The sequence below is a fragment of the Paramacrobiotus metropolitanus genome, unplaced genomic scaffold (genome assembly GCF_019649055.1).
Source record: "Paramacrobiotus metropolitanus isolate TYO unplaced genomic scaffold, Prichtersi_v1.0 Parri_scaffold0000100, whole genome shotgun sequence".
NCBI lineage: Eukaryota > Metazoa > Tardigrada > Eutardigrada > Parachela > Macrobiotidae > Paramacrobiotus > Paramacrobiotus metropolitanus.
Window position 1 is genome coordinate 225,292 of NW_026570320.1, and position 12,504 is coordinate 237,795.

General features: G+C 41.8%; 3 protein-coding genes across 3 annotated transcripts; 1 reads left to right on the top strand and 2 right to left on the bottom strand.

The window, feature by feature from the left end:
• Positions 1 to 1,251: 1,251 nt before the first annotated feature.
• On the bottom strand, positions 1,252 to 8,069 carry LOC129597113 (ADP-ribosylation factor-like protein 3). The gene is made up of 6 exons (XM_055494554.1): positions 7,823 to 8,069; positions 7,566 to 7,748; positions 7,456 to 7,477; positions 7,340 to 7,395; positions 6,918 to 6,968; positions 1,252 to 1,895 (listed from the first exon to the last, which is right to left on the bottom strand). Exons 1-6 carry the CDS (start codon positions 7,823 to 7,825, stop codon positions 1,665 to 1,667), a joined length of 546 nt encoding a protein of 181 aa, XP_055350529.1. The 5' UTR covers positions 7,826 to 8,069; the 3' UTR covers positions 1,252 to 1,664.
• On the top strand, positions 4,100 to 5,514 carry LOC129597114 (uncharacterized). Its single transcript, XM_055494555.1, has one exon. The coding sequence runs from the start codon at positions 4,679 to 4,681 to the stop codon at positions 5,216 to 5,218; it is 540 nt and encodes a 179-aa protein (XP_055350530.1). The 5' UTR covers positions 4,100 to 4,678; the 3' UTR covers positions 5,219 to 5,514.
• Positions 8,070 to 8,488: 419 nt separating the features above from the next.
• LOC129597061 (uncharacterized) lies at positions 8,489 to 11,872 on the bottom strand. The gene is made up of 6 exons (XM_055494491.1): positions 11,545 to 11,872; positions 11,050 to 11,318; positions 10,437 to 10,748; positions 9,895 to 10,365; positions 9,432 to 9,533; positions 8,489 to 9,308 (listed from the first exon to the last, which is right to left on the bottom strand). The coding sequence occupies exons 1-6, from the start codon at positions 11,597 to 11,599 to the stop codon at positions 8,814 to 8,816; spliced, it is 1,704 nt and encodes a 567-aa protein (XP_055350466.1). The 5' UTR covers positions 11,600 to 11,872; the 3' UTR covers positions 8,489 to 8,813.
• Positions 11,873 to 12,504: the final 632 nt, after the last annotated feature.

Consider the following 12,504-nt stretch of genomic DNA (forward strand, 5'->3'; position numbering starts at 1 on the left):
GACTTGTGCTGAGGCGTGAATCGATCAAGGTACAATAACAGCAAAAATCTTTGTGCCGGAAATAGTAAGCACGTCTTAATTTACTGTTAAGTGTTTAACAGCTAACTGAATCACAGCGAGTTTAATCCAATTAGCATTTGATCGATAATTCGGTACAAAACTGAAAGCGTGTATATGACCACACGTAGTTCGTTTTATGAACAAATTATTGTGTTTCCCTATTTTTTGGATCATCAGGAATAACCTTTCTACGGCTGTTACAGCAGATTAGGTACGCTTAAACGCACATGATCTCCGTAATCATTCGGCATGCCTGCCGTAAACTTTAACGGGAGTTTATTTGCCAACGCATCGGAAACGGATGTTACAAGTGCAGACTCAGGATGGGCGATTGCGGATCTAATGAAGCGACTCCATGACGTAGCATTATGCATCCGTGAAATGTTTCCTATTTCGCGACTGATCGGTAATTCGACGGAGGATTATTTCTGGCTGAATGGAACACAGAATAACACAGACAGCGATGTTCTTGCGGATCCAAATTTTTCGGAAGAAGACGAAAGCTCATTATTTCATACAGTTATTGTTGTATCTGTGTTCTGCTTGATTGTGCTTGTGCTTGTCATACGGTCCAGTCGGGGTGGATCCTGGGTGTCCTGCAAACTGGACAAAATCGCTGTCCAGAATGCTAAACTGCAGGAAACTCTCTTAGCCACTCAAAATACGCCGAACGCTGCAACATATCCGGTGATGCCGAAACCGATCAACCAGCACATCTCAACGGCTCGTACCAGCCAAGCATCAGCAAACGACCAGGAAAATGATAACTGACTTTATTGATTCTCCCAAAACACGCGAACAAACTTATACAAAAGGGCAATTTGTCAATTGTCGCCGCAACTGGTAAAATTTGATTACTATTCCGCCGCTTTTCCACACATGCTAATTATAATACTTGGATTCAGAAGACTGTGCGAGCACATATATGATTCGAATAACCATGCGTTGCTACGATTAATTGTTCTTAATCGTAGTGAGCGTGAAAACAGCTAGCAGCATCAGTGTGTGTTTTCTCTAAATAATTATGTTGCGTTTTGTTGCGCGTTGAACCGATTTACATCTTTAGGCACCGAAATTACTTGCACATTAATTGTTATAATGCCATCTTTGAACCCTGCTTGGCCACCCATTTTTCACTGCGCTATGATGTATACGTACTTCGAAGTGGTGCTTTAACGCGCTCTTGCTGAAAATAAAGAAAACTCCATATACATGTATAACATGTTTGATTTAGCTATACAGCATAACCTTCGGCTGGGGTTATGACTCCAACGCTCAACCGACTGGAATCGCGAAAAACTGGATAATTTAAATTAGCAGACAGCGATATGCCGGTACCATGCAGTCAATTACAGCAAAGTACTTCTGATATTAATACGCTTCTGTTGTAATTAATCCGAGACCTGGTTTAGCATTACATAAATAAATAATACGCTGCTCAGCAAACCGCTTGCTTGTACAGAATTACGAACACAAAGTAATATTAATAACCAATAATCTAATTAACCATCACATCGGAAGAACGATTGAATAGAAAACTTCATAATCTCCAGTTCTTTCATTGGGAGTCAAATGGTTTTACTGGGCCGGCACACGTCCCTCCTTTATTTTCTATTTGGAATGTTTTTCAATACCCAGTCCAATCCGTCCCGCACTCCTTCACCGGTAACTGCGCAGCACGGCTGGATCTGCCATACTCGATCCCGAATGGTGTGCAATTGTAAACCTTCTGCGATTTCATTGGCCGGTGCCGCATGGTTCAAGTCCTGCTTATTGGCAAAGACCAAGATTGGTACCCCGCTTAATTTTTCCTCCATCAGCAATTCACCCAGCTCCTATAACAAATTAATGTGCATATTGCGAAAATAACAAGAAAAAACAAAAAAGGGAAACTAATTCGCATGTCACAGCGAACTGCAAACAGCAAAGCACCACAGTACAACTGCCAGTAGTACGTTTGTCTACGTTCGTACCAAACAGAAAGAAAGATCATAATTATGTTAACGTATAAATAAGTATGTGGTAAATTATTGCTTACAGTGACCTTACCATTAATTAGTTTAGGTTGTTTCAAATTAGTGTAGGTTTTAGGTTGTTTTTAATTAGTTTAGGTTGTTAATTAGTTTATTTCACCTCTGTTGTTCCGCTCTAGAGTACTTAGTTAAATAACACAGATTGGCGGCGTCAACGCTGTACGTGTTGATATACCCAGTTCTAAACAAGTAATTTGCTGGCGCGATGAGCCGGCAGTTTTAGGGTCGCATGAACCCCACAAATGGGCACCCAATACATCCAGGCCTGGTCGCCGGGGTTTTCCGAGGTGACCGGACCCTGGATCATTGGTTGCGCTACTCGGAGGACATTTTCACGCGTTATTTCGGACGCACTTCGAGCCCACGATGGGCCACTGTTGACGCAGAAAAACAGCTGTTTTGGGGCAAGAAAAGGCCCATCCGTAGGTTTTAATAGAACAACAAAATACCGCTCACCGGCCGTTTTCGAAAGTCTTTACACTTTATTGTGCACCCAAAAAATAAAAATTACATGAGAAAGTACACCATTCGGCGACCAATTTCGACGTTTGCACAAACAACATAAACGTACAAAAAATCGCACAAATTTAAAATAAAACTACTAAATATAAAACTAAAAATAAAATACTATGATCAAAAGCCTTCACGCTGCGTTTTCGAACGTCATTTTTCAAGAATAATGAATAGATTACGAAGATCAAACGAAGTCCAAATCCTTCCTTTCGATTTCGACTGAAACGCGACGACTTGCTGCAACAGCTCCTGTAATAAACACAGCTGTCAATTCCAGTAAAGGTACAGTAATCGCACAAATGTAACGGAGAGGCTGACGGATAACTCGCCAACAGACAAAACAGCAATTAGGGAAACTGAGTTACACGTTTTCTAATTTCTCATGTAGCCAAGTTATAATAGGTTTACCTGTTGAACTTCGTGGCTTGAGGGACCTCGAATTCGGCGTTTCAGATCAGTCGAAGCTGAGACTGTCCACATCCAGAAGAGCGAAAAAGAGACTGGGAAAGTTCAGATGTTCGACCGTAAACTATACTAGATCAGGTTGCAACTTTCTGTCGATGACACCTCCATTTCAACGCTAACATCAAACTAAATCTAAGAAAAGTTTTAAAACAAAATCAGTCTCGAAATTCGTTTAGATTAACTGAAAGAAAAAACAAAAGTCTAAAACCTAGCAGACAAACATCAACAGGACGAGTTCGCTGCAGCTAAAATTTTAAAATAAAAGTGAAAACTAAACTTGCACAAACGCAGCGGCCATGCGTAGATTTGAATTCGAAACTGAATGGGCATTGGCGGAAGTTAAATGCCCGCCCCTTATGCAGCTTATAAACTGGAAGCCATGGCAGCCGCCTATGGCGGCGCAGTTTCAGCATGCCGTTCATTTTCGGTGTTTCGCCCGATCACTGGCGGCTTTCACAATAATTTGTGTTTAATATGCGTAGTTGCGGCCGCACAAAGGCCCCGGCAAAATCAACCATTCCGACTGGGATAGACACAGATATCTATATACTTACAGTACTTAAAAATTATATAAATATAATTAATAACACGCGCACCATCGAATTCTTAATAAATTGTAATGTCTGTACAAATTAAACAGTTAATAGTACAGGCTGTTTTTTTCAAATTCGATAATGATCGAGACAACTTTAGCTTTGCAAAAATTAATACAAAAGCTTATAAAACGAAATACTTGCATGACAAATGCAGTATGTACTGGGCATGCAAATAACATTAGAAGTACAGTAGTTGTACAAGTAAGTACAGAACACACAAGAACTACCGACCTGTGCACAGGTGGTAAAATTAATATGGATAGTAAATTTATCAGTTCTTATGGTACGAATCTGTAAGTATTAATTAGATGCTATCCTTTTACTTCCGAATAGATTGCGATCACGTCAGCATCTCTAGGACAGTTCTTATCTTACTTTAATGTATTGTTTCTTGTACATTTAGCTTATACACAACAGTTAACATCACAACGTAGTACACTCAATCAGCAGAAAACAGCCTCGGGAGGTCTAAGAACAGAGAACAACTGATCTAAATTTGCTCCCGGTGGAGCTATTCCCTAAACGGAGGCCGCGTTCCCGCGCTGGCCGGATTCCTATGCTGATACGCTGGCGCAGGTATTCCGGTGCTCTTGCCTCGCCAGTTTCGTGCCGTACTCTTCTACCCACTTATCTTACTTGCTTAAGTAATTTGTTTACTTATTTTCCAAATTATTTATATATCACAAATACAGGATTTTCACTACTTTCGAGTACTCGTACTTCACATGTACAGCATGGCGTTGATTGCTACTAATCATGAGGCGTGGCAAATTGTGACGTTTCTCCTACTCGAGTAATGGTTGGAAATTTGGAAAGAACTCCAAGATACAGTACATGGCCGAATGCAGTTGGTGGTGACAAAGTACAGCAAGCTGTCTTTGCTCAGTTTGCTGATTAGTTCGTGCGGAAATCGATGTTTATTTATCTACCTAATCGAAATCAGCAAGAGCCGATTTTGGCATTATTTTTCTACTCATAGTTACGGTATTTGATTACCAATAGCAAGGCAACATGTCCATGTGTTACCGTGCTGAGACAACTGACAGCCACAAAGACGGACTGCGACCATCGTTCTACAAGGAAGCGAATTGGCTGCAAGAGCTTGATGACCGCTTCTATTACCCCGACTGTGATGGAAAATGGATGTTCTTCTTCCCACGTTCTGCCATCGACGACCGCTGGAATGAAGCTGTGGGACTGTATCGCGCAGGAAAGCTTGCAGGAGTAGCTTCGATGCAAGTCAGCACAGCGTCGCCCAGTCCGCGTGCTGGTGACCAAGTGGACCACGTTATCCTCTTCTTTTGCGGACCTTCTCATCTTGAAGACCACGTGAAACGCATCGGTGCTTCCATTGCAACAGCTTTCCCGCCGGGGCACAGTGAAATCCGCTACAAGTCCAATTTCCAGACATTCTCAGGAACACGTGCGACCGGACAACGGATTAATTCGCTGTACAGACTGAGAGGATGTCCTACTCGTCCGAACGAGTCACGCGAAGAGTTTTACGACGCGGTCAAACCGGAGAAGACGGTAACTGATACGAGCACTTAATGGATTTTTATAATAAACTGCAAAGCATTTTGGGATCTGCTGCTGTATAATGACTGCAGATATGTCGATAAGGTCATGTCCGCGACGTACTGCTGAAAGTGCGGCATGGTTCATGAACTTTCTTTTTACGTATTGAACTGGAATGTGCGTTGCCAAAAGGTTTTATGTTTTTTAGTTTCAAATCTCATATTATTACAGGTTTATTAAGCACATAATTATGGCACTTTATAATTGAGAGTACAGGTATTATGTATATCAGAGAATCGCATATATCATTAAAGTTAATGGAGTTTTTCGATATATTCTGGAATTTCTAGTAGACGGGAAAAATAGATGTTGTGTACAATTAACTGGGTTACAAATACCTTGTGCTAAAATGATTCTGTGAAGCAACCGTAAAACAACGGAAATGTGAACATGAACAAGGCTGTTATCGTCTGCCAGCAAGAAATCTCAAGAATATTGACGAGTAAATAGAGTTACGCAGATCTTGCTTACGTAATTCATCGGCAGAATTTCACTGTACTTTGTCCATGCAAAATAGACTACTAATTAATTTCAGGTTATTATCAGTAGCGGCCGTAATTAATTCGTGATGAATTTTCATTTCGCGTTATCACAACTTCGATAAAATGTTGTACTCCAATCGACTGCACTTTAAAGCTAATATTACTAGTAAATTGCTACAGATAGTAGTAATATAGTGCACATAACTGTGATTATTAATAATACAATTATACACACAATGTCATATCTTGGAACTTTAATTTTCTATGAAATCTCAGGTCGTGCTTGTGTCGTCTTATCTACGAGTCGTAGAATGTGCCAGCAGAACACACCTGCTGTACGTATACACAATATGCAACCCGTAAACGCTAAAGCAATTTGCGGAAGAAACGGTAGCCCAAAAATTTTCGATCTGGAGCTTCGTGCAGAACGAATTTTCTGAAGATCTGCACTGCGCAACAGCTAAACGTAGCGGTGGTCGACTATTCTCAAGTCGCACATTGTGCAATGTGCATCGCGGTGATCTGCTGATGAAAAGCTTGCGGCATTGATGTCCTGTGTCGAAAAGAGAGCAACTTTTGCCAGCTTTTCTGTCGCATCGTTAAAACAAGTAATAGCGAGCAAACGCTGACTTAAATTGTTGTAATTAATGGGAACCCGTGCAACCGGGCAAAAAATAAATTCGCTTTATAGTTTGTTCGAATGTCCTACACGTTCTAATCTACCAAGCACGGCATTCTAATCATGAAAATCTTGTTTCCTGCGTTTAAAGCAGCTCAGATCCTGTTGTTAGTTGATCTTTACTGTCTTTGTGCCCTATCAAAAAGCCGCTCGCTCTCACTCACTTGTAAGAAGAAAATATTCAAAGGTTTCTCGCAAGTTGCGGAAGATTTTTCAATAAGGACGAGGTAGCTGCTGTATAATAAATGAATATTTCCCCGCAAAAAAAGTTATTAATCGAAGTTAACGCCAGCTGAGGTATCTACAATACCATACGTTTACGGACTGCCCATTCTTTGCCCCTTATGTATGCAGCGGCGCATGTTCGAAAATGTTTGATGTAAAAAGTCTTTTTAACGGTCAGATTTTCAACACGGTTTAAACGGTTCATAACTTCATACATAGCGGTCTTTACCTAAATAGCTAACATACTGGAATACAATAAAAGCGACTACTTTTATAGGATACTTACACCCGCAGTTTCCTCAAATCGATGGCGATCCGCACTGTCTATGACATAAATCTGAAACAAAAAAATGCAGATAATATGGTTGGCTCACAACTTGGCTGTAATGCCGCATATGTATATACTTCGTAATAGTGTAGTAATGCCACTTTTCATGTAAGCTATATTTACACAGTATAATATATATAATATGCGTATTTTTTAGTGTGTAACGTGTACTTGCACATGTACTTCGAAGTATGGTTTAAATATAATAATACTGTTTTAATGTAGGCGTAATTCGAAGTATCTAGTCTTTCTTTTTTGCAATGTTAGCCCTGTACTAAACAGCGGCTTCACGTAGGCTTGTCGTATTTAGTCACAAATCCCAAGATTGTAGTTAAATGTTGATTAATTGATTTCCGAAATAAGTTAGGAGCTGCACTTACTAGAATATCTGTATTCTCAAAGTAATTTTTCCAATAAGGCCGGATTTTTCTTTGTCCTAAAATTAGAAACGTATTGCAAAGGATGAACTTGCAGTGAAATGAACTCGCCAGCGTACCTCCAATATCCCAGATATTCAACTGTAAGGAAAGTATCGCATTAATGATATCATAATTATTATGATATGTTCTGATTCCCCCAGTTTACAAACGACTGGTTCACACTTACTTTAAAACCAGCTGACTGGACACTTTTTATGTTGAATCCTTGTGTTGGTGTAACATGCGTGACATCCTCCGTGGCAAGCTTTTTCAGCATTGTGGTTTTTCCGGCGTTGTCTAGACCGAGCAGCAACATTCTTATGTCACGGTCTGGTGTTGATTTCAGTTTCCGTAAGAAGGCTAATAATCCCTGTATGCCGATATAAATATTATATGTGTATACACATTTAATCGATGAAGGCGATGGTATGAAGGAAAACTTGCCATATTGGTATCGGTATATGACTTCCGGTTTTCCAAAGAATTTCAGTTACGATTGAGTTCTTTTAAGGCAAATGATCACAACAGATCTTGACAAAATCTCCAGTAAGCAATAGTATTTCGACAGTTAACGAGGGAAGACATCACAGTTCTTTATGCAAAGCAATGAGAGCATTAATTTTCCTATTCCCAAGTAATAGCGGAATTATGTCATAATTTTCTAACATAGCTGCGGGAATGCGGTTGCACTACGGTGTAATACGGCGGACTACTGTTTATATGGTACCTACTACCTGTTATCCGTTCCCGTGGATGTTCTATAATCACCTTCAGTCAGAACCTGCTACGGTATGACTCGGATCAATAAAAATCCCGACATACGGGATGACTCGTAGTAATAGCACGGTGCAGGGCAGGCCTGTGATATCATTGTTCGGGAATGCACCACTACCGGCTATAACCTGCGCAGACAAGCATTGTTGTCGTACCTTATCCACGACTTTGCTGTCGACCGGTCTATCACTTACTGCAGCAGCATCTTCAAATTCTGCTCCAGAAACGAATTATCGACGAAATGGGTTTAACGCTTCCCACGGTGAGATAAAAGTAGTCCATAACTCAAAGTTACTTAATACTGATGCACTGAGCCAATAATAGGTAGTATGTATTTAATCCAGTACCATAGTTATGTGCACCTCCATCAGCTCTATGCGCCGTTCCTGGCAGCCATTATTTTCCACAGATCATACTCGGACTTATTAACACAACAAACAGAAGTTCTTGCCGGCGCGCTCTTACCAGCCCAAAAATAGCTATGTAATTGTAAGACAATTAAATCCACACATGGAAATAGTATACTGGAAAAATATCCAGCCATAACCGCAATGAAGACATCAAACCAAAACTACTAAGTCACTGGAAGAATTAAAGGATACCCTAACAAATCAACAACAACAGCAGAAGTACTAGTAATGCTGAGTCAGTTGGAGCTGCCTTACGGACTCACTACAGGTCGGCGGATCTTTCGTCGTCTCCGGCTAAAATTCCGCTCTCCTTTCAGTTTTTGTTCACTGGAAGCATCAGAATCCGAGTCGGAATCGTGATTTAAAGCCGAAAATTTGACCGGGAGGGTATACTTTTCCAATATTCGTTCGATATCTCCAACAGAGAACTTGCCGGCAATCTGATTAAGAGTGCGCTCCATCTGCTCATCGAAATGTATGTCCGGCAAATCTTCGCCGTTGTCCATTTCATCATCCGATTCCGAGATACCCTCAACATCTGACGAGGAGCTGTCGGCGGGAATCATACCTTCTTTCCCGTCCATCACCATCATTTCCTCGTCCGAACTTAGATCAAAATCCACATTTAAGCCGGGCTTATAGGACTGATTAAACGGCCGCGTATCGGTTTTTAAACCATGGAAGAAATTTGTGAGGATGGACTTCGGATCTCCAGTCGATACACTGTCAATGTGTTCACAAAAAACCTATAAACAACAAAAACTGTCAATGCGTTTACAAAAAACATACAAAACAAAGGCACTGCAGCAAAATCGAACGAAGCTAAAAACTACGCTATTAAAAGCTAGCAGCATTTAACGGATTCTAACCCGAATAAGCTCTTCTCTGGTGGAATGGGCCGGAAGCTCGATATCGAAAAACTTCATGTATGTGAGAAGATCTCCAGTCGTAAAACATTCACCGATACCGTACTGCAAAGAGAACACAGAATCAGTTCAAAACACAGCAATCCTTGAATGCAATCAAAAGGAGTGGCGCAAGTCAAGAAAAACAAAATATCTCGTAAATGTGCAAGGAAGGACAATGAAGAATGTGCCACAAAACTGAGAACATTCATCGTATCTGGAATCCTGCAATTTGAAAAGCTGTAATTCACCTTTCACAGATTCAGTTGTACAATCAGCATTTTGGGATCAAACATGCTGCATTCAAAAGAAACTTATAGCGACCTTTATGACGACATTTTGCACTGCATTCCTTTAGTGAGCCTTCTGTCGTCATCATTTTGCCATCCTATGTCCTAGCTATACACTAAGCAGAACATTTACTTACCAGAAGGTCAGCAACAGCCGGTCCATTCAGCATTTCTTCTTCTGAACTGTCATCTGTTCCACCATCGGGACTCTGCTTAGCCGAAGATACTTTAGTTTCGTGTGACTGAGCTTTCCGCATATCAACAGGCGTAGATGATGGCTCACTGTACTCCTTAATTTTTCCTTCTGCTAGCGCACCAGCAGGTTTGTGAGCCGGAGATCCATTCATCCGTTTGCTGTCCTGTTCAGTACCGGCATGGGAGCTTTCTTCAGGTTTCATAGTAACTCCCCCATGTGAGGCGGTTGGTTCACCGCTAAATGTCGGGAAATGTGACGTATGAGAAAACTGCCCCTGACCAGTGTGACCACTGGAATGGCTGGGAACAGTGTTAGGAGGGGTAGCCGGAGCTGGACTGGGTCCAGAGGGCACAACGATGCGCAGTTTTTGGATGTAATTTTTATGATAATCGCAAATGTATTGGTGTCCCGCCTGCAAATCGCATTTGCAAAATCTGAAACGGTGATGGTCTCAACTGCATAACATTAATTACTCTTATTTACCACATTGTCTTCGGTTAACAACGCTCCGCTCCGTGTCACCAATTCGCGAATTTTTATTGTAAAATTGGCAGTACCAGCCGGACGATTGCATCGCGTCCCACGATCCAACAAACAACAGGTTCGGTTCTCAGGACTAACGAAGATTGTGCTAATAGGATAGAGAACTCCAGAGCCCGAGGGAGTACTGTAGGCACCGCGATGAAAATCGTCCGTTCTGGATACCGGAATCAAGCTTTGCGGGAAATAAGGGAAACCAGCAGCGTCAGGTAAATGCATGCGCAAATCCTGTAGATGCGGGGTGCTGAGCATGATCTAAATAAACAAGTGCAAAGTAAGAGCTTACGTGAATTATGAATAACAGAAATTCATAAACCAAACTGACGGTCCAACTTTCAAATTAACACAACATTTGCATATGCAATGTATTAGTTGTTTCTTGCTGGTTATACAGATTCGTAAGGCCGTACTATTAGGATTAATCCCTAAATCAAAACGATCTCAGAAATGTTCAAAGTTTTGGGCAATGCATTTTAAAATGTATAGTAAAGCACATCTACCGATCTACGTTAGAAGCTAGCATGTGCAAATTCAAAGCGGCGAATCTGCAACTTACGGGGGCATGAATAGGGTTCTGGTGCATCTGAGCAGCGATGTGTCGCTGCAAAGAAGCGTCAAACTGGTTCAGCTGCTGCTGATGGGGTGCGGGAATCGGATGCGCAATCAAGGCAGTTCCCGGGGGAAAAGTGAACGCAGCCTGCGGGACAGTGGTTCCTGTCAGCTCCATAGGGGCCTGTTTCGGCCGAGAAGAGTGCGGATCGTCCAACGCTCCCAAACCAATCGTACTCATCACAGGAGAAAGAGACTGAGCTGGTTCTTGAGGACCTAATGAGATGAGATCAGGAAACTTGCATCTTCACACCGGGCTCAACGCCAATTATTATTAGCACTCGTAGCGGATACTGATACAGTGATGCAGTAGCAAGTTGTAGTATGAATTGAATAGTGAATCGGAATGACTGTAGCAGATCAGCCTGCTGTGTTAGTATTGTATTTAATTTCAGATGACATTGCAAATTAATTATACGGTGTATTCACCTGCGGCACTTACCATTCATTCGCAGGTCTTTATTGTTAAAAATAAATCCTACAGGATACCGATACATGCCCAGAATCAGTAACCGTCCGAATGTTGATCATGATCGTGACTTTAAAGTATGAACAGAAGGCACATTCCGGACATTCGGATTCCTTTAATGCTCGATGTCATCACTTTGTAGTAGCCTGAGGCTTCACATGAACAGGAACTAAAAAATTAGCCAAAACGAAGGATAGAAGATCACAGAACCACAAGGTGAAAACGATACGGGATGAACTCAATGAAGAAAAACTCGCCAGGTGGGATAAAATTGTTCACAGCTTGCTTGCAAACAAGAAACTGTGCCACCACCAAGTCCTCCCAAGTTCTGAACGAATGGCGAAAGCTACGCGTAAACTTATGGGCGGAGTTAAGTTTTGCAGGCTGTAATGCAATGAGGCGGTTGGACCTGCGACAAAGCCGATAGTGCGGTTTGTAAAGTCAAATTGCTTCCAGGTTCCGAGTCCATCGGTTATCATCGCTGCTCGACTCACAGGCCACATCCAAATTGCTGTACAGTGCGGGCTCATCGGGGACTGACGATGGGCGATGGCGATGGCGATGATGGATAGGAAGATCAGCGCCAGCGGGCACCGTAAGCAAAGTAACTGAGTGAGTTTGATTTCCAACGAAAATATGTGTCCTTTGGAGTGTAGGTTCCTTTTTCGTTTTTATTTAAAGCGAGCAAAATGGCTTAAAAATATGTACTGCATAATTTAGCTCAGACCCTTCTGCTCTAGTAGCCAGTAGCCAGTGGCCCAGTTGCTAGCCACTAGCCAGGGCCTCCACTCCGCCAGGCTATTCAGTAGTGTGCACTATGCATTTTGCACCTGCTTAGGTAGACGGTTTCGGTTTTCCGGACCGACAGCTCTAAAGTCTAGACCAAGAAAATGGCTCCCGTCTCGATTTTGAAATTCCTAAAAATGCCCGATT

What these genes read in the sequence shown, in the direction of transcription:
- LOC129597113 (XM_055494554.1), bottom strand. An exon ending in TCCAGTCAGCTGGTTTTAAA is followed by an intron (nt 7,478 to 7,565) that starts GTAAGTGTGAAC and finishes CTTTCCTTACAG; the next exon opens with TTGAATATCTGGGATATTGG. An exon ending in TTGAGAATACAGATATTCTA is followed by an intron (nt 6,969 to 7,339) that starts GTAAGTGCAGCT and finishes TTTTTGTTTCAG; the next exon opens with ATTTATGTCATAGACAGTGC.
- LOC129597061 (XM_055494491.1), bottom strand. Translation starts at nt 11,599, where the DNA reads ATGTATCGGTATCCTGTAGGATTTATTTTTAACAATAAAGACCTGCGA. An exon ending in TAAAGACCTGCGAATGAATG is followed by an intron (nt 11,319 to 11,544) that starts GTAAGTGCCGCA and finishes TCATCTCATTAG; the next exon opens with GTCCTCAAGAACCAGCTCAG. An exon ending in CCAGAGAAGAGCTTATTCGG is followed by an intron (nt 9,309 to 9,431) that starts GTTAGAATCCGT and finishes TGTTGTTTATAG; the next exon opens with GTTTTTTGTGAACACATTGA.
- LOC129597114 (XM_055494555.1), top strand. Translation starts at nt 4,679, where the DNA reads ATGTCCATGTGTTACCGTGCTGAGACAACTGACAGCCACAAAGACGGA.